We start from the raw sequence: 26,672 nt of genomic DNA on the forward strand, positions 1-26,672 counted from the left end.
AGCCAAGGCACCCGCCTTTTCTCTTTTTTTAAAAAATTTTTTGGGGGGGTAGGTAATTAGGCTTTCTATTTATTTATTTAAATGGAGGTACTGGGGACCCAGGACCTCATGCATGCTAACGTGCACTCTACCACTTGAGCCATCCCCCCATCCCCTCCTCTTCTCTTTTGCCACCAACTTCAGGGCAGCTCTGGGACCCACTTCAGTCCTGGGCCTTTGTGTGGGTTCCCTCTGTCGTGTGGGCTCTCTGGGATTAGTCTGAACTTTGGGGCATCTCTCTGGGACCTGGGCTTTTGTTCTCCCACACTAACCCAGCCCCCATCCAGGCTGGCAGTGGAGCCTGTGGGCCTAACTCTCACACCAGCTTTGCTGTTACAGGTGACCAGGATCGGGCTGATTGTTCACAAGACCAGGAGGCAGGACTTCCAGGTGTTGGCTGGATCGGCTGGCTTCCTGCTGGCCAGCTATGCCGTGGGTAGGCATCTCGCAGCTCTCAAACTGTGATGAGTGATCAAGATATACCTAGGCAGCTGGAATCTGCTGGGATAGACTGTGAAGGCCAGGGCTGGGTCTACAGAGGGCCTTCGCCAGCCTGCCTGCTGGGAACCCTCGAGAGGTCCGGCACACTACTTGCTTTTCTGAATAGCCGGTGCTTTTGAGTGACCTTGTTAGGTGAAGGAGGCTGGCTGAGTGCAATCCCTGCCCTGTAGAGGGGATGCCTGCAGCTTGCTCTAAGTCCTAAGCTCCCTGCTTAGCTGACAAATTTAGCTCCTCTAATCTCACCTTGTAGATCATTCTTTGAGGCCTTGGGGTCCTTCCCACTAGACCGGGAATGCATTCTCTCTACCTGGGCCCAGGCCAGAATGAATCGTCAGGCCTGCAGGGTTGGCCCGGTGATCTTCAGTTGCCTGATCCGATTCTGTTCTGGTCCAGGATCCTAGGAATGTCACCATTAGATCAACAGGTCTTGTCTGCTTGGGTCAAGGTCCTTGGATTCAGGTTGGATCTGAGCCATGGAGGGGAAGGGAGGGAAGCATCTGCTCCTTTCAGCTGAAGCCCCAGTGAATGTAGATTTGAGTTACTTTTCCAGTGATGTAGGGGGCAATGCTGATTCCTATTTTCTCTGGTCTCTGCAGACTTTGGCTTGTAGTGTAGGTCCTGCGTATCTCCCTTCTGCCATGTCACAGTCTGTAAAGTACAGGGGAATTAGAGAGGACCCATTTATGCTTCATTCCTGAGACTGCGGTAGGTGGAAAGAGCACGGGCTCTGGAGGCCAGGGATCGGAGCTGGAATCTGAGCTCTGCCAGATTCACTGCGCACCACTGGCAAGGTGCCTGCCCTCTCCGGGCCGGGGTAGGCGTTGTGAGGATTAGAGAGCACTGGCCCTGCGTCTGCCATAGTGCTTGGCAGATAGTAGGTTTCCAATAAATGACAGCTATATTAATAAGCTTGTTCCAAATTGCCTACTCTTTCTCCAGTCTTGAGGCCACTCTGCTTAGAATCACTCCTAACTAGCCTTGGAATCACACTCACAGGCTGGCAGAAGTGGCAGGATCTTCCGAGATCACAGCCAGCCCATTTTCATTGCCCAGACGAGAACAAAGAGGACCAGAGAGGGTCGATGGCTTGTCCAAGTTCATGCAGCCAATGGGAGGAAATGCCCAGTCTCCTGACCGGGTCTGGAGCTCTTTCCCTCCCCCACCCCCACCGCCACTGCTGTCCCAGGCTGAATTCACTTGGGGGAATAAAATTTCAGTTGAGCAAATCTTCCCATCCACACCACCCGCTTCCAGGACTGATGAGTCAGGGGGTTATTGCAGGAGCGTGGAGGTGTCAACTGGCTGGTAGGACTCTACCCCCGGGCACAGGGGTTGCAAGGAAGGAACTGTCCTTGAGTTAGCCTTCAGGCTCTGCTCACTGCCCCTCAGCCTGTGAGACTGTACCTTGAATAGGCTGGAAGTCTTCTCTCTGGAAACCTATACTCTGTGAACTCACAGAGCATGTCTTTAACATGGCTGACCAGGGGCGTAGGAATCCAGAGCTTGTCTGCCCAGAACAAAGAGGTGCTGGGGACCAGGGTTTGGAATTCTCTGCGAGAAGAGGCTCTGGCTGATGTTCTGCATCTCACTTCTGGGGCAGGAGCTGTGGGGGGCGTGTGCGCCCTGGCCAACGTCCTGGGGGCTCAGGTGTGCCAGCTGGAGCGGCTCTGCCTCACAGGGCAATGGGAAGATGCCCAGAAGCTGCAGCATCGCCTCATTGAGCCAAACACTGCGGTGAGCTCCCAGCCAATGGCCCCAAAGTGGGAGTGGCCTGTGTCCTCATTGGAGCAGGAGCCAAGGCTGGCACAGGGGTCCCCACTCTTCCCTTTCAGAAAGTTCTTTTAGAGAACATCCCAGCGTGGGAACTCTTTGTGCCTCCCCAGAAAAATCTTGACTTCAGACAAAGTTGAGCCCCATTGGTTTTCAAACTTAAGTGTGCATTAGAATTCATTTAGGGAGCTGGTTAAAATTCTACCCCTTTAGGCCCAGGAATATGCATTGAGACAGGTATCCTGGGTGATTGTGACATAAGGTATCCTGGAATCTTACTTAGAGATGCACTGTGTAGAGAGAGGGAACCATGGGCTTTTACATCAGCTTTATAAAGGGCCAGATCCTGAAAAACAGAATGGTTGAGAGTAAGAAAGGAATTGGAAAGCCGGAGGTATTCAGAGCCCAATTTTCCCTTCAAATAATCTATCCTGCAGTCAGACCACGTACCCCAACTCTGTGTTGGGCAAGTCAAGGAGAAGAGGCAAGATGGAATGCTTGTCAAGTGCCAGGCGGTGCTGGGCAGAGCCATCCTGCAGTCTGAGGCAAAGAGAAAAATGTGTGTCCCTATAGACATGTTTTTATGTATATTTCAAATTAAACTTTTTATTTTGAGATAAGTGTAGATTTACATGAAATTGGAAGAAACAATACAGGGAGACCCCATGTACCCTGATTCCCCCAACGGCAGCACTTTATGAAATTAAGAGCACAAAGTCACAACCAGGATTTTGACATTGGTACAGTCAAGATCGAGAATATTTCCATCACCATACGGATCCCTCATGTTACCCTTTCAGAGAGACACCTCTTCACCTCCTGCCCATTGCCTCCTTAACCCCTGGCAACCACAAATATGTTTGCCATTTGTACAATTTTATCAGTTCAAGACTGTTATATAAATGGAATCATATAGTCTATAACCTTTTGAGATTGGCTTTCACTCTGCATAATTTTCTGGAGATTCATGCAAGCACATGTAGCAATAGTCTGCTCCTTTTTATTGCTGAGTAGTAGTTCACAGTGTGGCCATAAACAGCTTGTTTACCCATTCACCTGTTGAGGGATAGTTGGTTGTTTCCAGTTTTTGGCTATTAGCTGCTATGAACATTCATGAATAGGTTTTTGTATGACCACAAGTTTTCATGTTTTTCAGATGAATACACAGTTGGTGGGTTGTAGGATTATTGCATGTTCAGTGTTTTAAGAAACTGACAAACTGTTTTCCAGAGTGGGCTTTTACATTTACATTTACATCAGTGTAAATGTACCAGTGACCCAGTTTCTCTGCATCCTCACCAGCACTTGGTGTTGTGACTATTTTTTATTTTGGCCATTCTGATAGGCATGTTGTGATATCTCCTTGTGGTTTTAATTTACATTTTTCTGATGGCTAATGCTATTGAACATCTTATCATGTATTTATTTGCCCTCTGTACATCCTTTTAGATGAAATGTCTCTTTATGTCTCTTATGCATTTCCTAATTGGATTGGTTTTTACTGTTGAGTTTTGGAAGTTCATTGAATCTTCTAGATACTCGTCCTTTATCAGATACGTGCTTTGCAAATATTTTCTCCCAGTCCATAGCTTGTCTTGTCATGCTATTAATAGATCTTTTGCAGAGCAAAAGTTTTAAATTTTGATGAGGTTCAGTTTATCAATATTTTCTTTTATGTTTCTGCTTTTGATACAAGTCTGAGGGCTCTTGGCCTAATGCTAGATTGTGACGTTTTTCTAGTTTTTTGCTAGAAGTTTTATATTTTACAAGTCTGTGACCCATTTTGAGTTAATTTTTGTAAAACGTGTGAGACTTAGATCGAGGTTCTTTTTTTTTTTCTTTTGGCTTATAGATATCCACTTGCTCCAGCACCATTTGTTGAAAAGATTATCTTTCCTTTATTGAATTACTTTTGCACCTTTGTCAAAAGTCAGTTGGATGTATTTGTGTGGGTCTATTTCTGGATTCTCTGTTCTCCCCATTGATCTATCTCTCTGCAAACCACACAGACTTGATCACGGCAGGTGTGTAATAAATTTTAAAATCAAGTAGACTGATTCCTCCCACTTTGTTCTTTTTTTTTTTCCCCAAAACTCTTTTAACTAGGCCAATTCCTTTGTCTTTCCATGTAACTTTTAGAATAATACTGTCTATATCTACAAATACTCTTTCTGGGATTTTGACAGGAATGAAACCTGCATGCCAATCTGGGCACATTTGACATTTTTACTATTTGTCTTTAAATCCTTGAATATGGCATATCTCCATTTATACAGATCTTCTTTGATATTTTTCATCAGCATTTTGTAGTTTTTGGCAAACAAGTTCTGTACGAGTTTTGAGAGATTTACACCTAAGTGGCTCATATTTTTTGAGTGATTATAAATGGTATTTTATTTTTAATTTCGCTATTCGTGTGTTCATTGCTAGTAGGTATAGAGGCACAACTAAGTTTTTCTTGTTTATCTTGTATGACTTCGTTGAACTCACTTATTAGTTCTGGGAGTTTCTTTTTCTAGATTCCTTGGGATTTTCTACACAATCATATCATCTATAAATAGGGAGAACTTTATTTCTTCCTTTCTGCTCTGTATGCCTTGTATTTCCTTTCTTGCCTTATTGCACTGGCTAGAATTTCCTGCACTATGTTGAATAAGAGTTGGTGAGAGAGGACATCCTTGCCTTGTTTCTGATCTTAAGGAAAAGCATCCCCCTCTTCACCACTAAGTACAGTGCTAGCTGTAGTTTTCTATAGATGCTCTTTATCAAATTGAGAACGTTCCCCCTCTATTCTAGTTTTCAGAGAGTTTTTTAAAATCATGAATGAATATTGAATTTTTGTCATATTTTTTCTGCATTGACTGATACGAACATGTGATTTCTTTTTTCTCTTCAGCCTGTTAATATGGTGGGTTACATGAATAATTTTTGAATATTGAACCAGACTTGTATCCCTGGAATAAACCCTACTTATACATGCTGAATTTCATTTGCCAATATTTTGTTATGGGTTTTTCTATCTATATTCATGAGAGATGTTGGTATGTAGTCTCTCTTCTTTCCTTTCTTCCTGCGTTCCTTCCTTCCTTCCTGTTTTTCCTGTCTTTGATTTTGGTATCAGGGTAAAAATAGCTTCATTAATTGATTGGGAAATGTTCCCTCCTCTTCTGTATTCTTAAAGAGACTGTGAGAATTGGTGTTAAGTCTTCTTCAAACATTTAAAAAATTCTCCAGTGAAACCATCTGGGGCTGGAGATTTCTTTTTTGGGAGTTTAAAAAAAAATAATAGCTCTGCACTAGGCCTCCTCTGATACCTCCTGGTTGGAAGGGGTAGGAGTGCCTCCTTAATGACCTCCACTGACATCTGGAGTGTGTCTGGCAGGGATGGCCTCCTTAAGTGTGGGCAGTGGTCAAAGTCCTGACTCTCCCAGGCCTCTTCTGAGACCATCCCTCATGGATAGGGAAGGACACTCTTTGCCTCTGAGTGTGGGGTAGAAGTTCTGGCTCCAAATTCAGCCTTTCCTGGCCTGGGTCGGGGTTGGGCCACAGTTTTTTCCTGTGGGGTTTAGCTAAAGTAGAGCAATTATAATCTAGAAGTTCTCCATCTTGCTCAGCTGTCCCCTTCCTGGTCCTGGGCCGGAGAGAACAGGCTTTTATGGGGATTTTATTGTGTGTGCTTGTTGGGTCCAGAGGTCCTAGCTGGTCTTCATTCTCTTTGCCTTTCAGACTCTTTTATCTGTTTTTATATAATGTCCCGGGTCTTTTAGTTCTACTTATTGGAAAAGTACACCTATTTCATCTTCTGGAAGTACAAGCTCTAAGCAGTTTTCTAAATGGTGAGTTCCTCACCTTGAAGAACATTAAGGTAGTTGAAAAATTTTTTTTTTTAATTTTAAAGTAGATATATTAAAACTCACAGCATTTTTTTTGGTTGAAAATATTTTATCTATACCAAAAACTTAATTTATAAGAATTTTATTTCCCTAGCTTGAATGGAAGCAAACTCATCAAAATAATTTTTTTCCTAAATCTATTTCTAGGAAAAAAATTAACCATTACAAAACAGGCAAAACCCATAAATAGCGGCACACATGTTTAGTTTACCTAAGGCTACAGTAGGGCAGGGCACGGCTCTGCTGGATCCTGTCTTTATTTAAAACTTTGACACTTTGTTCTTCGTGGATTTTTTTGCACTGGTTTTTATTTTTTTTTAAATATTGCATTCAATATTTGCCTCAATGACAGAGTTTTTTGGCGTCTCCTCAAGTTTTGCCTGTGAGGTGGCTGTCCCAGAGCTAGGCAGTGTTTTGTTCAGGTAAAGAGGTGGGGGGACTCTGCATCTCCCTCACAGCTTGTATCTTTAACTCAAAGGGACAGATGAACTCAGGTTTAGAGAAAGGACAGCTGAGGAGGCAAGCAGGAGTCTCCCTGGACGTGAAGATTCTCCTGGGATAGGATGCTTTACATATATGGTCTAAGAACTGCAGAAATGAGGGCCTTTCAGCTGAGCCTGAGCACAGCAGGGCCCAGGTTGTACTAGACGTCCCTCTCCCACTCCCATCCACCTGTGATGGAGAAGGTACCAGAACCTGCAGACCACCAAGACAGGAAGAGGAGGAGCTTCCAGGCCTCTTGGGGTCTGGTCTAATAGTGGTAATTTTCTCACCCAATTCTTGTGACACGGGGTAGCTGTTGTTACCTCCTCCTCCTAATTTTACAGACAAAGCAGCTTGGGCTGCCCCTTGGGAAGAGAGGATGCTTGCGGCCATCCTAGCCCTCAGAATGCCATCCTGCTTGACCCTTCACTCTGCGCCCCATCCTGTGCCAGCTCTGGGCGCACGGTCAGGAATGCCTGGAACACCTTTCTGCTGCCTGGGCTGGAGGCTCAGCCACCCCAAGAGCAGCTTGATGTCACCTTATTGCCCTGCCCTGCTCGAACACAATGTGCTTCCCCTGCCCTCCCACCCAGCCGGCCTCCTGCCCCGGCTATATTTAGGACTTTCCATGGTTTTTATCTCTAAAGCATTCAGCCCTTTCTCAGGGTCTGAAGAGAGGCAAATCAGAGAACTTCAGACACCCATGGTGGGAGAAAGTTTTTTTCTCTGTGTATTTTTTGTTTCCATCATCTTTCCCACCCTACTCAGGTTTTGGGTAAAATGCCCAGGTTATCAGAATATCAAGGCTGGGGCCAGGCTTGGGAGGAGGCTGGCTGAAGCTTACTGGCCTCTAGTGGTGAATAGTTAGTCATTCATTCATCAGTGGTTCCCAACCTTTTTAACCCAAACAACCTCTTTTATTATTTTTACCCTTCATGAAGGCCGTATTTCTAAGGTTTTACCTTCCCTCAAAATAAAACTTTATTAAGTAATAATTACTTTCCTAGTTTTTAGGTACTCAAAGATGAATCTAACACTTCTGATCAGTATGGAACAACCAGTTGCTATGCTAAAAGCAAAGAAACTTGAGACTTCATTTTCTCTAAAACTCCATGCATGATTTGAAATTATGACAGTAGTTTTGGGCCTCCCATTACAACAGAAAAGGCTTTTGAGATCATGCTGTCTGGCCCCCTCATTTTTCAGGCAAGTGAACTTGCTCAGATCAGTTAATGATACAAGGTTACACAGTCAAACTTCTTTGGACAATGATGCATTGTTTTCCTCCCATGAGAGTATTTGGAGTTGGGGTCAGGGAGGACTGTGGGGGGATGGGAGGGCCCTGCTGCAGGGGCTGTGCCTGGCATATCAGTCCCAGTGTGCCCTGGGCCAGGTTCTAGGGAACTAGGCTGCAGACCAGTGATGCTCCAGCGCCCAGGCCCATAGTGTTGCTGCCTTCTCCCAATCCCAGCTCGAGGACTGAATGCCACTCTCCTCCCCAGTGGGGTGGATTTCTCTCTCCAAACCAAAGGAGGTGCCTTTCTTCCTTCATCCTAGGTTTTAGCATTGTGTTCTCTACCACTGACCTGCTTTCTGGTCTCAGTCTGGATTCCCAGTGTACCCCAAGTGTCATAGATTTGGTAGAGTTACTTAACGGGGGAGAAGGGTGGGAACCCTAACTTTCTAAAGTGACACACGTCTAGTTCCCAGATGTGTGTATGCCGGGGATGCCCCAGTCTGTTCTAACAGGCCCTGCTTCTCAGGTGACCCGGCGCTTTGGGATCCCGGGGCTGAAGAAAACCATGGACTGGTTTGGGTACTACGGAGGCCCCTGCCGCGCCCCCTTGCAGGAGCTGAGCCCCAGCCAGGAGGAGGCGCTGCGCTTGGATTTCACCAGCAATGGCTGGCTCTGAGGGCCGGGAGGGCACCAGTCCAGCCTGTGCTCATCTCAGCCTCCTGTGTTAAGCCGGCAGCCTGAAGAGGCACATGGAGGGACGAGGGTTCAAGGCTCCTTTTCTTACTGCAGTCCTCCAGGGAGCCCCTCAGCAGACACTGCCAGGCACGCTCAGCTCCTGTTCTCACAGCCCAGGAACTCTTGCATTTGTATCCTGCACTCTGGGTCTCTGGAGACCTTCCATCGGGGAAGGAGCAATGTCTTGTCTCCCTACTGTGCTTTCCTATCCCAAGACACGTGAACCAGAAGCCGGAGGGGAAGGGCAGGGGGCCAATCAGGCACAGAAAGGCCATGTTTCACCAAAAAGGAAGACTACTTAGACTTGGGGGTACAAACTTGCGTCTCGCATGAGACAGCCCGAAGCTAGGGCTTCTCTTAAGAACCCAAGTTCTGACTTCTAGGGAAGTGGTAGGTTAGGAAACCTGATCAGAAAAGTGTCACTGGTCTTTGAAAGGCCAGCCATGGTGCCCTTTCCTGAATCTATTTTGATTCATCCCATATTCTTGTCTCTAGCCTTGATCCCAACTGTCTAGTACATGGAGACAGACCACTGACTTGCCAGAACGGTAAATAATGACACCTGGTGGATAAATGTTACATTCTAGAAGACTAGTCTAGCCAATCCCAGTCTGAAACATTAGGAAAGGGGACTTGGCCTGAGACAGGACCATCCTCTTGCCTATACACACACTCTGCTTTTATTGTTAAGAACAATTTGTTATTGCAATAAAGTTTAATAAGTTAAACTAGTGTGACTATGTACAGATTGACACTTCACTACTATGCAGATCTTAGGTTTCCGGCCCAAATGTCAGGAACCTCCTACAGGCAATTTAGCTCCCAAGGTCTGCTTTTTCCCTGGCTCTGAGAGAAGCCATAACGGTACTGAGCCAACAGGCATTAGATTATTGGCGCCCTGAGGGAAGGCTCGCTGAAGTTTTAAACAGGAGAGGTAAGAGGCAAAAAGCTTCAAGTGAGATATTTAGAAACACTTAGCATGTTAATTTAAAAGGCTGCTTTCTCTAAAATGTTTAATCTTATTCAGTGATATCTGACTAGTGGAAGAAAACCTGAGATGAATTCTTCAAAAACTACTCTGGTTAAAAAGAAAGGTAAACAGATCCTTGTTTGGGGCAAGGAGAGACTATAAAAGGTATCAGTCTTCAGCAGAACCTGGGCATCTCGATGGCACTGAAGCTTGGGGCTTGGCACCTGGGCTCTTCTCCTGGGTAGCTTCTGGAGGATCTACCTAATCAGGTTTAGGGGTGGGGCAAAAAGTTAGGGCTAGGGAGGCTAGTGTACTGGTGAAGAGCTCAGCCTCTGGGCTTAAGCTGGCCAGGCTTCAGTTCTTGGATCTGTGCTTTAGTGCCTACGGGATCCTGGAAAACTATTTAACTGCCCTGAGCCTCATCTGTAATATGGAGATAATAATGGTACCTTCCTCTCAGGGCTTATAAGATCATGTGTGCAAAAGGGTTAGCGTGGCAGGTAGATGTGCAGAGAAAGACTTGTGAGGTAACCCAGCAGGTGTGACAATAACTGGTCTCAAGACTTGGGCACCCTGATGCTCAAGGTGAGAGAAGTACACTGGAAAAGGCTTTGGGATCAGAAAGCCTGGGCTACAAATCCCACCCAGCTCTGCCACTGACTAGTTTGGGCAACATGAGCCTGTCTGATTTTTTTTTTTAGGTGTTCCTACCCTGCCGAGGTTTGAGAATTAGATGATATTACATAGTAAAGCACGCAGTGTCAGTTTCATGCCATCTGTGATTAACTTTTATTTATTTATACCTTTAGGTGGGGGAGGTAATCAGGTTTAATTTTTTTGATAGACGTACTGGGAATTGAACTCAGAGCCTTGTGTATGCTAAGCACACGCTCTACCACTGAGCTATACCCTCCCCTGTTCTGATTAACTTTTAGAAATGGCAAATGGGTTAATAGTCATAAGGATGCAAAGCAAGAAAGTCAAGAAAACTAAGTATAGGCAGTTCTGGTGACTTGTTTATTCCTCATAAACACTGGTCTCTACAGTACAATTCAGAGAATAAATAGGCACATGGCTCTAAGTTCCACCATAAGCAGTGTGAGGATGCAGGGCCAGGGGTGGGGCGGGGCATGTTTGGGTCACAGGGTAACTGGAGGCCTCTGTGATGAACTGTGCAGGGATCCCATCAATTAAGATCTGATCCCCCAGCCTGATGACCAAGGCTCACGGTGGAAGAGTTACAGTGAACCAAATGCCCTTTTAGTTCACTGCCATCCCAAGATGGGCCTGGTGCTACCCGAACCCCAAGGGATTGAGGTGGGTCTGACCCACTGGTACACTGGGAAGGAGCTGTGTCAGCCAAAGCCATCCCTAAGGATTCAGTTCATGACAGGGCCTGATGTGGCCCAGAGGCATCTGCCCTTTGCTCTGGAGTAAGTAATAAGTACAAGTTGTAAGATGACTGTTTACGTCGGTTTCTTTCTTGACTAAAGGTATCCTGTCCCACGTCTAAGGAAGGAGAGAGGGACACAAATTAATTCATCTGTTGGAACTCAGGTAAGGGGTAGGGGGAATAACACTCTCACTAGACCCTTCACAGGGGAATAGGCAGGCAGAATACCAGTCTCACACAAAGTGGAAGGCCTGGAGCCACGATGCCAACCAGCAGTGAAGGAGGGGGTAACATACAGAAAAGCTCTGGCCTTGACTTCCACAGGACCGCTGTTCTGTTTAAGCCACCCCTATTGTTTTCCTTATTTCTCCAGGACAGCACAAAGCACTAGTCCAAACTGGGGGCGGCGATCATCTGCTTCAAAAAGAGGCAGAAGGAAAGATTCTGCATCACTTGGCAGGAAGTGAAGTTGAGGACAGCAGCCGGTCTGCACCCAAAGCGTTAGGGACGGAGAGTATCAGCCGGGAAAAGGGAAAGCCGGATGGGTACCTACTGCTGCAGGGCCTGGGGCCGGAGCCTCAGAACTTCCCTGTGATCAAAGCCCTGCCCAGTAGGTGCTGGGGCCCCTCACAGGGCTCTCCTCCACGGTCACTCTCATCTCCTCTCACATCGGGTTCACTCGTTCACCTTGAGCAGGTAACTGGCATTTGCTTTACCTGGTACTCGTCAGCTGGTGTGCGGTGCCCCGTCAGGCGGTGAGGCTCCTGGCGGACTTGGAGGCGCTCTGGGCCCGCTGGACCACCGCGGAGCACTTCTCGCGCCGTAAAAGCTTGTTGTTCTCAAACAGACCTTCATTTCGGGGTATTCCGTGAGAACCATCAGGGAAAGTCAGCAGGCCTTTGAGGGGGACAGAGAAAACTTGGGAGTGACAGTGGCATGGGTGACTCTGAGATCAGCTGCTACGTCAAGGCTGAGGGACAGAAAACGTGCAGTTTTCCTTGGGGGAGCTCCATCCGAGGGGCCAATGACCCAGTGTCGGTGCCTGGTCACTAGGGCTCTCTGGGCGTCCACAGAGGGATTAAAGCTTCAAAGGTGTCCTCCCACCCACTTATGCTTGCCTAAGTCACCCGTCCTGCTGGGCTGCAACTCACCCAAACCATCCACTCTGCCATTTTTAAATTCCCCCTCAAAGGTCATGTTGTCATGTCGAATGAAGACTCCCACGCCGTTGAACTTGCCCTGGGCAAACTCCCCCTCATACCTGCAGACACACAAGATGTCAGCCTTGAGCTGGGTAGTGAGCTGTCCAGGATAACTCAGGCCACCAATGTGGTTTCTTAACACCAAGAAGCAAAGCTGATTCCATTCTTCCAGAGTTTCGCCCAGCCCCTCCCACCCTACTCCCAACCAGCAGAGAAGGGTCAGAGAGTGTGTATGATATGAGGCCCTAATCTCAAGGAAATAGCATCAGAGGACAGTGGTGGGGTGGGAGGTCATTCACCTCCTTGCCATTTCAAAATTTAGATCTATTTGTAAAGTAACCAATAAAAGAACAAACACTTGCTTCCTCCTTGCCTGTCTTCAGAGGGCCCGGGACAAGCTCAGGTTTGACCAGCTATTTATCACTATCATTTTTAGATCAGAGCTTCTCTTCCCTAGTTTAAGGCTGTGAAAAGAATGGCCCAGTACCCACCTTGAGCCATCTGAGAAGGTCAGTACCCCGAAGCCATTAAAGAGCCCGTTCTCAAAATGGCCCAGGTAGGTGCCACCATCTGCAAACATCAGTTGACCAAAACCATGTCTGCGGCCTGAGCAAAGAGAAGGACAGGTGTCAGGTTGGGCTGGGGCAGCTTCAGGGTCCCTCTCACCATTTAACAACCCTTGCCCCACATCACCCCACCCACAAAGGGAAGAAGAGAAGCAGTGACATTGGCAGGGCAGAGGACCATGACCCAGGGTAATAACCTGGCTCCTAGGATCTTCTGTTCTTAAGTCACAATCATCAGATTTGGAGCAAGTCTGTCCCAGTATGAAAGATTTTTGAAAGTGCACTTAAAAATCACAATAGCTAAAAAAAATTTTAAATAAAACCAACAGCTAACATTTAAAGTGCCTTCACTATGTGCCAGGCACTCTTCCAGGCACTTTGTATTTATCGTCTTGGTGAATCCTCACAACCACTTTAGAAGGTAGGCACAACACTATTATTATTCCCATTAACAGGTACACAAACCAAGGCAAGGAGAAGCTAAAAACTTACTCGAGATTACAGAGCAACTAAGTGGTAAAACAAGACAGCAAATGCAGCAGGAGGCCTGACTTGGGAGCCCTCAACACTTAACTACCTTGCCACTCTGGGAAAAAAATTAAAGTAGCCTCCGACACCATGAAGTTGCTGGGCAAACCTAACAGCTTGACTGGCAGCACTGGTTTGAGCTTCACTCCATCAGCAGGACTCTGCTCACCCACTGAACTGATTAGAGAATAGAGCAAGACGCTGGAGAAACAGCGATGCTCTTCAGAGTACAAGGGAGTACTTCTGGTGGATAGACTGCCCAGCAGAGCCTCAAGAAGACTCTCCTCTAAAAGGTCTTATTAAAGGGGCAGCCAGTATTTGGAAGGCAGGAGAAAAGGCTGGGGATGTACAAAGGCAAGGTCACATGCCATGTGCACAATGCCTCCTCTCAAGGCTCAAGCATTTATCACTTGCAGAGATTTACCATGAAAAGAAAGGTGTGTGTCCGGAAACTATTATGAACTTCTCATCGTTGGCACAACTGTAAAGAGTCAAGTCTCCTCGGGGCAGTTCCTGGCTTGCTAGGAGTGGACCCACGAGACTTTTAGGTGGCTAGACTATTTCCAAACTGAACATCATTAAACTGCTTCCTGGTCTCGGGCTTTGAAGAATTCTGCCATTCCTATGAATAGATACTTGCAAATGTAATGAGCTGTCACAGGAAATTCAAGGAAATGAATATCATCTGGTCTTGAGTGTCTGCCCTAATTTCTTCCTTAACTTCTTAAGATTCATTGGAATCAAGTCATTGTAATGAATCTGTACTTTCTAATTTGTGGGCACTAAAAATAATTCATTTTGCTCTGCTGAGTACTTAAGCATTTATAAAAACAGTTCCCAAATAATACCACTAAAAGATAGAAGAGTGGAAACACTTTCAATTTAGAAGTGGAAAGATTTAATTTACTTCTGGAGCTTGGGGTAACAATAGCATTTTCTAGTTCCTTTCTTTATAATCCTAAAATTGAAGGAAAAGCGCTATTTAAATTAAATCTTGGAGTCAGAAAAAAAGATTCATCAGGTTGACTTATATATCCTGATGTTTTTGTCCTTCGGCTAAATGGAGTATTTATCAGTGGATAATCCTCTCCCCCGGGGTCCTCTCACCCTCCTTCCACTCGCCACGATATTCCTCCCCGCTGGAGTAGGTGAAGGAACCTTTTGTCAGGGTCATGGTGACAGCTTACGGAAGGATGAAAACTGCAGGAAATAATAAGAGAACCAGTGTCATAGGATGGCTGGAGGAAAGGCTTGTAAAACAATTTTGTAGATACCTTCTAAAGGCTACCAGCCTGGGAAGTATATACTACCTGAATACATTGAACAAAAATATCCTCTCCTCCAACCACCATCATCACCACCCCCGCCCAGGCAGTCTTATCTTCCTACTTGTCTTAAAACTTTTCAGCCAGTTCCAATTTTCTGTGACCTGGGATGGAAATTTAGGTTTAATCTACAAATATTTGCTTAATACTTACTGTGTGCTGAGTCAGTGTAGAAAATACAGTCTTACCCCTCGATGAGTTTATAATCTAGTTGGTAAGAATGACAACTGAAACACTGGCCAATACGAGACAATATAATCAAGTGGCAAACTGGATGGCAGAGATGAACAAAGACAACGGATGGGCAGAATTTAAGACCAGCAGTGACGGATGCAAAGGGCAGTTTCAGACATGGGGAATGAATGCACAAAGAGCAACAGAGACATGGGGTGTGCAGTGGGAAATAAGGAACCAGGTCTTACTAGAGCTGAAGGTTTATTTAGGGAGTAAGAGGAAACAAAATTATATACATACACTTGGCGTAAATATTAAACCTGAAAAGAAACTCTCAGATGTAATCCAAACTCCATCATTTTAGGGATGGAGAAACAGAAGCCCAAAGTTAAAAACTAGTCGGTGAGCGAGGATGACGGTGGAACTCACGCCCAGGCCTCCACTGACTGCGGCTAGTTCTTTCTCCCCTTTATGACGTGCTCTGCTTCAGGGTCAGGCTAGCTTAAGGAGACCTTTGAAAGCTAGACAGATAGCTGAGAAAGCGGAGAAAAGAGGAAACCTCTGGGGGCTTTGTGAACAGGGATGTAATATGAAAGCAGAGTCTAAGGAAAATGAGTGTGGCAACGGGAAGCAGGGTGGGTTACAGCAAAAGCCTTCAACCAGAAAAGCCTGCAAGGCAGGAGATGATATAATTCAGTCAGTTATGAAAGTGAGCACAAATTATTCTCCCTCCATCCATGCCCTTGCAACACAACACGGCGGGTCCTCCATCATGAAGGCAGTTTATTTATCCCTCCCACCCTTGGATCTGGGTGGGTTATCTGACTTGCTTTGGCTAATGAAATATTAGCAAAGGTTTTGCAGCAGAAGTTTGGAAAGCACTTGTGTGTTGGGCTTGCCCTCTCGCTGCACTTGGAACTGTTCTGCCTCCATGTGAATGAGCCCAGGCTAGTCTGCTGGATGGTGGGACGCCACATGGAGCAGCTGTCCCAGCTGACCACAGATGTGTGGGTGAGACTAGAAGAGAAGACTAGAAGAGCTGCATTTCTGAGCCCAGCCCCAAATTACTGACCCACAGAATCATGGACTAAAGAAATGGTTGTTTTAGCCACTATGTTTGGGGGATGGTGTGTTATTACGTAGCAAAAGCAAACTGATAGATCCAGGTATGAGATCATAAGGCCTGAACTAGGGAGACAGGGTAATGGGAGCAGGAATGACTATTACAGACATATCATAGGATAAACAAAAACAAGCCAGTAACATTTGGAGACTGGCTAGGTATGACTTCATGAGTGGTAGAAAATGTTTATATTCAAGGATAGCCTCTAAGAAGGGAGTTAAGATACCCAAAACATCATTAAATATAAACAGAGACAAATAGAATCATCTGACATATTTTTTTAAATGCAATCCATGTTTCTTTCTCTTTCTTCCTTCCTTCCTCTTTCTTTCTTCTTCTTTTCTTTTTTATTTTTTGAAAACTGGAAGTTTGTACCTCTTAATCACACTCACTTATTTATCTCATCCCTCCACCCTCCCTTCCCTTTGGCAACCACTTGTTTGTTCTCTGTATCAGTGTCTATTTCTGTTTTGTTATGTTTATTCATTTGTTGTTTTTTAGGTTCTACATATATGTGAAATCATATGGCATTTGTCTTTCTCTGTCTGACATTTCATTTAGCACAACACCTCTAGGGTTGTTGTCCATGTTGTCACAAATGACAATAATTCATTTTTATGGCTGAATAATATTCCAATCACACACACACACACACACACACACACACACACATATTACATCTCCTTTATCAATTATCTATTGATGGGCACTTAGATTGCTTCCATATTTTGGCTACTGTAAGCAATACTGCAATGAACATAGTGGTGCATGTATCTTTTCTAATTAGTATTTTCATTTTCTTCAGATAAATACCCAGGAGTGAAATTGCTGGATCATATCACAGTTCTATTTTTAATTTTTTTAAGGGAACCTCCATACTGTTTTCCACAGTGGCTGTACCAATGTACATTCCCACCAGCAGGGCACAAGGGTTTCCTTTACTCTACATCCTCACCAGTATGTATTATTTGTTGTCTTTTTGATAATAGCCATTCTGATAGGTGTGAAGTGATATCTCTTTTGTGACTTTGATCTGCATTTCCCTGGTGATTAGTGATGTTCAGCATCTTTTCATGTGTCTGTTGGTCATCCATATGTCTTGTTTGGAAAAATGTCTATTCAGGTCCTCTGCCCATTTTTTAATCAAGTTCTTTGCTTTTTTGACGTTGAGTTTTGCAAGTTCTTTGTATATACTGGATATTAACCCCTTATCAAATATATTGTTTGGAAATATCGTCTCCCATTTAGTAGGTGGCCTTTTCATTTTGTTGAGAGCTTTCTTCACTGTGCAAAAGCTTTTCAATTTGATGAAGTCCCATTTGTTTATTTTTGCTTTTGTTTCCTTTGCCTGAGGAAACATATCCAAAAAACTATTGCTAAGACCACTCTCAAAGAGCATACTGACTACATTTTCTTCTTGGAGTTTTATGGTGTCATGACTTATATTTAAATATTTAATCCAATTTGAGGGTTTTTTTTTTCTTTTTTTATATGGTGTGAGAAAGTAGTCTAGTTTTCCCAAAACTATTTATTGAAGAGGCTGTCTTTTCCACCATTAAATACCACCTTTGAGGTAGATTAATTGCCCACATAACTGTGGGTTCATTTCTGGGTTCTCTATTCTATTCCATTGATCTATGTGTCTGTTTTTGTGCGAATACCATACTGTTTTGATTACTGTAGCTTTGTAGTACAGTTTAAAATCAGAGAATGATACCTCCAGGTTTGTTGTTCTTTCTCAAGATTGCTTTGGCTATTCAGGGTCTTTTGTGTTTCAATACAAATTCAGACAACATTTTGGAAAAAAATTCAACAATTTTGACTAATGAAGTAAATATTAAGTAGAGGAAAAGTAAATTACAGCCACTCACCTGTTCTTTATCAGCACCTTATGGGGTATTTTGATTTTGGCCTATGTCATAATGATTTTGACACAGTTGCTACAAGCTCAGAAATGATCTAATGTGAAGACAACCTGCCCTGAACAGAGCAGGGCTCAGTAACATCTCCTAGGCCTTGGTCCTGTCTCAAAGCTCTAGTTTCTTCCCAGGTATGAGGTCAAGTGAATTATGAAGCCATGAGGACATATGAGTTCTGAGAATCCCTGTGCTCTCACCCAAATAAGGAGGAACGTTTGTTCCTACCTCCATAATGAAGGCCAGCTTTGTGGAAGCTATTTTGGTGATGTTTGGAGTCACTCCCATGGTTTGCCAGGGATTTTCTCACTTTTCCAGTTATTTAGGAACTTGATGTCCAGGATCCTTCACATTGTAGAATACATCCCAAGACACGGATCATTTTCTCGTCTTAAAGCCCCTCAAAACCCTCAAAACCCTGGGGGGGCTATTTTCTCAAATAAGTGATGGTAGTACCTGGTGTGCCATCTCTGTCCCATCAATGTTCCACAATGTCAGCATCCAATTTCAGGCTCACAAGCCTCTTATCATCAGCCCAGCATCAGAGTATGCCTGGGGTACAGGTTAATATGATTCCATTGCAAATACAACATTAATGAGAGGAAGAGAAGCAGTTTTCCATCGAAACTGCAGAGGAAAACTCTTTCCAGTCCAGATAGGCATTTTGAGGCTAGAGGCCACCATCAGCTCTTCCCAATTACATCAGCGTACTAAAAGTCGGCTCGTGGTACTAATCTGAACTATTTCATTACTTCAAAACAAGGCAGAATCTGAACTATCGCATCTCCTACTAAATCTTACAGCAATTGTTCTGGTACATAAACACAAAATCATTATTTCTCCAGGAAGATAAGGACATTTCCTTTAAATGTTCAGCAGCAGCTAACTTGTCTTCACTCAACACTCTGGAAGGAGTTACTGCAGTGCAATTTGAGGAGTCAGACTGACTACTCAGGGGCTCAGGGGGGCAGCCTCTTGTATACTGACTTTTTCTCAAGGCTTCCTGAAACTTCCAAATAGTGGCATCCCACCAGTAGAAGAAACTTGAAAGAAAGGGAAGAGTGTTTCTCCAATTTGAGGATTATCTGTGGACCAAGTACTAGCCAACCCCTCCAATTGTAAACCAAGCCATTCTTTTGGTATGCTGTTAGCTGTTGGGCAACATATCCTAAATATTTCAAAGAAGCCAATGAAACTTGAAAGGTCATCTTATTACCAAGTGTGGTGGACTGTATTTTCCAAAGATGTTTGCAATCATATTTCCTGTCTTACACATTCTTCTACAATTTGACCTTGCCATAGCCCCATCAAAAAGTGGAGTCTAACTCCTTTCTTTTGAATCTGGGCAGGCTTGTGATTGCTGCGACCAATAGAAAGTGAGTGGAAGCCATGGTGTGTTCTGAGGTTATACCATCTTGCTCACTGGTAAACTGGAGCTTGGAGACCTGAACCACAACATAAGAAGTCTGACTATTCTGAGTCTACCATGCTCAGAAGAGGCGAAGCCACATAAAAAGTCACATTTGTTGGTACCCCTACCTGGCAGTCCTCATCTCTGAATCATCCTAGCCCAGGCACCAGGAGTGAGTGAAGAAGCCTTCAGAATGACTCCAGCCCCTACTCACTGAGCCCACATCCAAGATGAAGTATCATGGAGCAGAGAGAGATCATCCCCATGATGCCTCCTCCAAATTTCTGACTCACAGAATCTGTGAGCATCATATGGCTGTTTTAAGCAGCTAAGTTTGGTTACATAGCAATTGTAACTGGAACATCATCTCGCAGCCTAACTGTGTCACCATCCTCTCTTATTTGTTTTCAGAAGTATATACTACAAATTCCCATTCCTTTCTGATCTAGGGAGATATAGTAAAATTCAACAGCTGCTTGTCAAAATGATGTCTATTCCCAAGAACACAACTAGAAGTGCTCATTAAAGAGAATATATGTAGACGCCAGGGATCTCAGGCCATGGTTGAGCACATTTGACTAGACACTCCTAAATGTGTCCAAATAATTGATATTATCACTACTTTGGACAGTGTCAGAGTTTTCACTTACGACTTCTGTAATTAGCCACGCTAATAGCTCATAGCAACTAACTCAAAAAGGAACTTCACCAGTAATCACTGAGACAAATCTAGTTTAATAAAGTATCGCCAGTGCCCACGAAGACCAAAAAACTCAATACTTTAATAAGGGATGCAAATCAGTATTTGTGTCAGCTATTCAAAAAAATATTTTTAAAGAGAATAAGTAGCCTAGGAGTTTAGGTCTCAGATATACATATGGAACCTAGTTACAAAGCCAAGAAGATTCATGCTTCTAAACAGATAACCTTTCTGCTCTCCTGATAGATGGGTTACAAAGGATCAAGCCAAACATTTATCTAAAAGAAAACGACTATTTTGTCCCTGTAAACCAACACACTATTAGTCTAAACAACAGACTATACCCCTCCTATCTTTATTTTCTCCTGCCCCAGACATGTCCAAATAGAACTCAAAGACAGGAGTAAGAACTTCTGTTTCAGTTCCATTTGTCTATCTTTTGTACTTTCAGAAATCAAACTGGTTAAAAAATACTTATGCATTCACCTGTATCCAAATTCAGAGGTTTAAAAACAACCTAACATAAAGGAGAATAGGTTTTCAGTTTAAGCATATTGTTTGCAGGCATCCGCCTTAACTGACCACATATACCTTCTCATTGTCCCCCTAAAGCCACCCTCCCCAGAGTATGACAGGCTTGTTAAAGTTCTTTCCATTACAAAGAAAGCAGTTCTTGGGCTTTTAGAATCCTAAAGAGCAGAGAATGAAGGCTTTGATGAACAAAGATTAGGCTTATAAGGAACCTAGAACAAAAAGTCAAATGTTCTTTTTTAAGTATTTTAAATCAGTTGAAAATAACTGTCTTTGTTGTAAGTCTGTAAGTCTCTTTTACTATAATTCTTCCTTCCACTCAAAAAGTGAACAAATGTATTGCTACTAGATAAAGGTCTTATTTAGGAAGACTGTGGGACACGTAGATTGAAGAAAGTGGGAAGAAAAGCTTGAGACCAGAAAGAAGGTCAAAACAAAACTAACAAAAAATCCAGACGCCTTGGGGGATGGGGACTGCCAGGATAATACTCTATTTCATGGAGAAGTAAAATCCCTGGGCCGGGTTCTAATACGGCAGAGTGATCCCCGCTGGTACCCAGGCAGTTTGGAAATGCTAGACTGCAGGGATGCCACCATCAACTAATTGAAAACATCCTATTCCCCAAGCCTCGATGTGTGTGTGGGACGTCTCTCCACCCGAGTGTGACAGAGGCGGGCCCAGAGCAAACAAAGCCCTACACCGCAACAAGGCAACACTTCGTGGTCGACCTTCCCAATCCTTCTCCCCACCCCGTTCTTGCCTTACCAGCACCGCTCCTCCCCTCCATCCCAGGTCTGCTCTCCCGCGCGGGCGGGGACTTCTGCACACACAGGTCTGTCATCCCCTCGCGAACAGCCCCCACCCACCCCACTCGTTATCCCGAACGCCGTGGGTTCTCGGGCCTCGGCCCCCGCGGTGGAGATGGGAGGCCCGAGTTTGGGACCCCCGGGGCAGCTGTTTTCAGGTCAGCGCTTCTGGGAGGGAGCCGTACTCCCCAGCCCCTGTCATCTCCGGCTGGACTCCTCAGTCCCTTCCTCCCCGACCACACTCTCCCTGTCCCCTCTCAACCGCGCTGCCAGCCAACCTGGGCTTGGCCTTCCGGGATGACCGTCTTGCCCACGCGCCGGGCTCCAGCGTCCCGGACCTCCGCTCCGCCGGGCTCGCCCCTACCACCGGCCTCTCCGCCGCCACCTCCAGCGCCAGCCCCACTTGACGCCGCCATCCCGGGCAGCTACACGGGGCACAATTCCCGCAGCCCATTGGCTGTTACCTAGGCAACAGGGAGCAACGCCACTCCCCATTGGCCCTGCCCGGGCTCTGCGCCATCTTTGTGCGGGGCGGAGTGTCTCGGGAACCCCCGGCCACATACCCCAAAGAGGGGTGGGGCTGACCCACCGTCCTACTTTGGCCACCCTTAGAACTGAAGTCTCGCCTACCTAGAGGCAGCCGAGCCGAAATGTCAACCCCAAACCAAACAAAATCAGACCTGCGTCAGACGCGACTGTGACCGCCAACTCAACTGGCTCCAATCCCGCTCGGAGCTCCACAGTTGTCAGTGGCACCGCCGCGGAGGTAAAGGACAGAACCCCAAACCGATTTTTGAGGTGCAGCTTTCTAAATTGTAAAGCGCAGAACGGGGCAACTGCAGTTTGATGAGTATCAGCCCTGCGGCAGCACTTTAATGTCAGGGCACTTCTGTACTCGTTATAGGGATTTGTGCTGTCGTTTTCATTACTCGTATCCTTTGTATTTAAAAATACGGTGCCAAGATTGGAGTAAATCCTCCCAAATACTATGCGCACCAACCGGTTTATCCATATGTTTATTTATCAAACAATATGAATACATCATGATGCTGGGTCCTGCCAGGCTAGAAAAGATATGATCACTACTCTCACAGGATTTACTTGCCTAGATGTAGAGAAGAAAAGATTCATGCACATGGAAAAATCCAAGGCTATATTTAACTGTTAAGGGAAGGCAAGCGCATGAAGAGAGTAAGCAAATTGAATTGGGATTTCCTAATCTGTAGAATAGGATGATAATAATAATGATAAAGCCTCCTCAGGGCTTGTATGCAAATACAATGTAAAATGCTCAATACTGTGTCTAACATTGTAAGTGCTCAATAAACTGCAGTTTTAGAAGACTTAGATTCTGTGTTCAAATCCCATCTCTGCCGCCAATTGTGTGTGGCTTCAAGCAAGTTGTTAAGCCTGTAAAATGAGACTGGACTAGCCAACCTATAAAATTCAATACAGCTCCAACTCACTGGTTAAACACACTGAACTGTGTGGTGTTAACTATAGATATAATCACAGTAATTGAGATAATGAAATGTCAAGAAAACATATTTTAGATCGGAGAATGTGTATTAGAAAACATGAAGAAATAAGATTAAATAGATTGTGGTTAAATTATGGAAAGACCTGAAAAATAAGAAGATATGGTTTGCAAAATGTGGTTTCTTGAATCTGCAAATTTGTGAACACAGAAAGTAGAAGAGAGGTTGCCAACAGCCAGGGGAAGAGGGACTTACTGTTTAACGAGTACAGAGCCTTTGTTGGGATGAGGAAAATGTTTGGTTATAGATAGTGATGATGTTACTCAACATTGTGAATATATTTAATGTCACTGAATTGTACATTTAAGAATGGTTAAAATGATAATATTATGTATATTTTACCACAACAAAAATGTAGTTTCTTGATCAGAATGGTAACACAATAAAACCAGTGTTTTAAGAAAATTAATCTGGCAGTGATACCCAGAGATGATCAGAGAGAGACTGGAAGCAGAGAAAAAACCTAGAAGCTATAGTAATAATGTAGCTAAGACATTCTGAGAGTCTCAAAACTAATGAGGCATCAGTGAGGATGGAAAGAAAAGGGGGTAAATATGAGATACACTTCATAGAAATATTTAATAAGAAGCAATATAGTATTTAAAGAATGGAGCTAGTCTGCCAGGATTTGGATCCAGCTCTGCCACTTACCAGCTGCATGACCACAGGCAAGTTACTTAGTCAGTTTCCAACATCACAGGGTCTGTAATGCCAGTTATATGGCTTAATCCATGTAATGCACTTAAAAAACAATGCCTGCTTCATGTTTAGCATTTGGTAAATGCTAGCTCTTCATAGGTAATAAGGAATGTATTGACACTCTTTTCAGTAAAAGGAAAATCAAATTCTAAGAGGTAGATACAGAAATAACTTCTGAGGATTTTCCATAGAGAAAACTCAGAATTCAAGGGAGAACTCTGAATCTTGGAGCTTTCCTTGACTATTAATTTGAAGCTTAGGGGCTAAATAAGGTGAATAATACTAAGAGATCATCTCTGTGGCTAGGGCCCCTGGGATGTGAGAGGCAAGTATTACTAAATTATTTGGTATCTGGTTAGGGAAATACATGTCTTGTAACTAAAAGAGTAAATTGAACCATCTGTATGGATTTTTGCCTAGAATGGTTTATTCGGCAAAAAAAAAAAAAAAAAAAAAAAAAAAGTTTAAGACATTCCCATTGTTAAAAACAAGACAATGGGCCCTCCAAATGGAATCATTTATTCTAGGCCCCATGTCAGCAAACCCAAACTTAATGCCTTACTTAATTACAGTTTCAGCCTCTCCTAGGCATGGAATCTTAAACCAGGCAATCAGGAATTACCTGGTCAGCACTAGTGAAGTAATCTTCCTGAGAGACTCCTGCATCCTGGCCCCTAAAGGAAGGTGAACCTTGCCACAACCAGTCTGCTTTTTGCTATAACTTCTTCAGCCTGCTCCCTTCTGCCTATAAAAGTCTTTCATTTCATACAGCTTCTCAGAGCTCCTTTCTATCTGCTGGATGGGCTACTGCCCAATTCAAGAATCATTGAATAAAACCAGTAAGATATTTAAAATTTATCCAGTTGAATTTTATTTTTAGCACCATGCATAAAATTAACAATAATTCTTTTAATTCAGTACTTCTGGTTAGCTGAGGCAATAATTTGATTCAAGAAAGAATGATTTCGAAATACTGGTTACTATGTGTCTGGTCATCTTTTGTGAAAAACCATGCCTCAACTTTGTTACTTTAGACGTAAAAACAAAAACATCAATAATCACCCTAGCAGTGATAAAAAGCTACTATTTGTTGAGTGTTTTTATGTACTAAGCACTATGCTAAGTGCTCTATATACATTTTCTTGATTCTTGTGTAACCAATTGAGGAAAGGATGATTATTCCCATTTTATGGAGAAGGAAACTAAGGTTTAGAGAATTCAGTAATATACAGAATCATAAATGTGGAGCCAGTGTTTAAACTCAGATGTCTCTGATTCCTTCTTTCCCCTCTGATGAAATAAAAATTCACATTTTAAGATAAGACAAGAAAAATTTAAACTTAAAATTTTTCTCTGTCTGTTTGGGCCTCTTCTTCCTCTCTAGTATGCACTGTGTACCTGCATTATGTGTTAACCAGACCTCCCCAATGGCAGATATACCTGCTCAGCCACAAAGATCAATTTTTCTTCTTATGGCACTTGCCATAAAACTCCTTAGAAGGTAACATTCCTTTCTCAATCCTGTAAGGAATCATGATGACCCACCACTCACCTTGTATGTGCAGATATCTTTGGTGAGCTTTATGTACAATTCTGATACAGGGGGAAAAATGTAGGATCAGAGGCTGGCCGTGTTCAAGGTCTCAGTTGAGTCCCTTGGATGTGCCCCTCCAAGTATGGGTCCTTGGCTTGGTGTAGGAAAGAATTTAAGAGCAAGCCACAGTTGAGTAAAGGTAGATTTATTCAGAGAGATACATACTCCATAGACAAAGTTTGGGCTGTTTCAGAAGGCAAGAAAAAGGCCATGAGGTATGGGGATTGGGTGCTCAGGTTAAAGTAGATACACTCCATAGACAAAGCACGGACTGTCTCGGAAGGCAAGGGAGCGAGAGGCCACAAAGCTCAGTGTTGCTACTTTTTATAGGCTTGATAGCTTCATGTGCTACCAAGTGGGAGGGTTATTCCAACTACTTTGGGGAAGGGGCTGGGATTCTCAGGAATTGGGCCACTGCTCACTTTTTGACCTTTTATGGTTAGCCTCAGGACCGTCATGGTACCTGTGGGAGTGCCATTTACCACATTAATATATTACAAAGAGGGTATAATGAAGCTCAAAGTCTACTGGAAGTCAGATCTCCCACCATCTTAGGCCTCAGTGCCTACAAGGTGTTGAATTTTTTGCCCCCTTGGTGTTAATTGCTGTGTCATTCCTTGAATGGCTGTGCCCTGCCCCCTTCTATCCCATCTCAATTCCAATATATCATTTCTCTCAAAGATATCAATTAGTGCAGAACAGACTGATCAGATGACTTGGGGAGATACTGGGCCACAACTAATACAAGATCTTAGCTTAAATACTTATGACTTTGTTAATGTTGCTAGCTGTATTGCTTGTATGCTGCCTATTTTACAAGATTACTGTTTCTTGCATTTTCAAATGTGTGACTGAGCCTCCAATAAAATTATGATTAGGCAACTTGAAACGACCAAATATATAATCCTATATGATCAATGATTGTAATAGTGTAACTAGGTATGGGAAGAAGCAATGAGAGGGAACCATTTCCTGGACCATAACAGACTAATAAGACAGGTGGTCCAGAGGCATTTGGCAGCTGTTAACAGGGCCTAGTCCAGTCATAGCACATTGAGTGGCCTATCAGTGAATTCCTCACCTGACCTGGGAATGAGCATTTCTAGCACCATGGGACAAATTGGTCACAAAATGCCTCCAAACCTTGGTTGAAGTTAAGCCCAAAAGGGAGGGGATTTTAAACCAAAGAGTGTTGCCCACCATCCCATTCTGTAAGAATGAAGTCATTAGCCACTGCAGTCCTTGACCTACAGTACACCCTGAAAGGAATTCAGGGTAGAGATCAAGAAGAGGTACTTTGTTTTCTGGGAAAACTGATATAACTGACTTTCAGATAGATATTTTCAGGAGAAAATTTTATGAACCCAGTTTCTCACATCTTCCCATACTTAGAAAAGCACTAAAACCATTAACTAAGACATCTGATCCTCTCAAATAGCAGTAACCTTCTACCAAGATGTGTGCTGATTATAATACCCATTTGTCAAAATCACATATATACTGGCCTCCCTGCACCTCTTCAGAACAGTTCTCAGCA

The 26,672-nt window shown here is 44.0% G+C and overlaps 2 protein-coding genes across 9 annotated transcripts in view; one reads left to right on the forward strand and one right to left on the reverse strand.

The window, feature by feature from the left end:
- The window catches only part of HOGA1 (4-hydroxy-2-oxoglutarate aldolase 1), a 31,763-nt gene extending 11,876 nt beyond the window's left edge, over positions 1 to 19,887 (forward strand). The window contains exons 5-8 of one of the 7 annotated variants that reach the window (XM_064488313.1): positions 379 to 475; positions 2,141 to 2,274; positions 11,122 to 11,185; positions 19,205 to 19,887. In XM_064488313.1, the coding sequence (XP_064344383.1) occupies positions 379 to 475; positions 2,141 to 2,274; positions 11,122 to 11,166 (276 nt within the window). In that variant the 3' untranslated portion in view covers positions 11,167 to 11,185; positions 19,205 to 19,887. The other 6 variants (XM_010974397.3, XM_010974395.2, XM_010974396.3 and 3 more) reach the window with 6 other exon arrangements.
- Positions 10,625 to 22,058, reverse strand: MORN4 (MORN repeat containing 4). 2 transcript variants are annotated; one of them, XM_031461537.2, is made up of 6 exons: positions 21,985 to 22,058; positions 14,425 to 14,517; positions 12,715 to 12,829; positions 12,173 to 12,282; positions 11,738 to 11,918; positions 10,625 to 11,137 (listed from the first exon to the last, which is right to left on the reverse strand). In XM_031461537.2, the coding sequence occupies exons 2-5, from the start codon at positions 14,489 to 14,491 to the stop codon at positions 11,770 to 11,772; spliced, it is 441 nt and encodes a 146-aa protein (XP_031317397.1). In that variant the 5' UTR covers positions 14,492 to 14,517; positions 21,985 to 22,058; the 3' UTR covers positions 10,625 to 11,137; positions 11,738 to 11,769. The 2 variants fall into 2 exon arrangements, with proteins under 2 accessions (XP_031317397.1, XP_010972695.1); XM_010974393.3 differs by lacking the exon at positions 21,985 to 22,058 and adding an exon at positions 21,583 to 21,724.
- Between the last annotated feature and the right edge of the window lie 4,614 nt (positions 22,059 to 26,672).

Source organism: Camelus dromedarius, chromosome 8, assembly GCF_036321535.1.
Source record: "Camelus dromedarius isolate mCamDro1 chromosome 8, mCamDro1.pat, whole genome shotgun sequence".
In the NCBI taxonomy this organism is placed as follows: domain Eukaryota; kingdom Metazoa; phylum Chordata; class Mammalia; order Artiodactyla; family Camelidae; genus Camelus; species Camelus dromedarius.

What these genes read in the sequence shown, in the direction of transcription:
- MORN4 (XM_031461537.2), bottom strand. Translation starts at nt 14,491, where the DNA reads ATGACCCTGACAAAAGGTTCCTTCACCTACTCCAGCGGGGAGGAATAT. An exon ending in ACCTTCTCAGATGGCTCAAG is followed by an intron (nt 12,283 to 12,714) that starts GTGGGTACTGGG and finishes GTGTGTCTGCAG; the next exon opens with GTATGAGGGGGAGTTTGCCC. An exon ending in TGGCAGAGTGGATGGTTTGG is followed by an intron (nt 11,919 to 12,172) that starts GTGAGTTGCAGC and finishes TCCCCCTCAAAG; the next exon opens with GCCTGCTGACTTTCCCTGAT.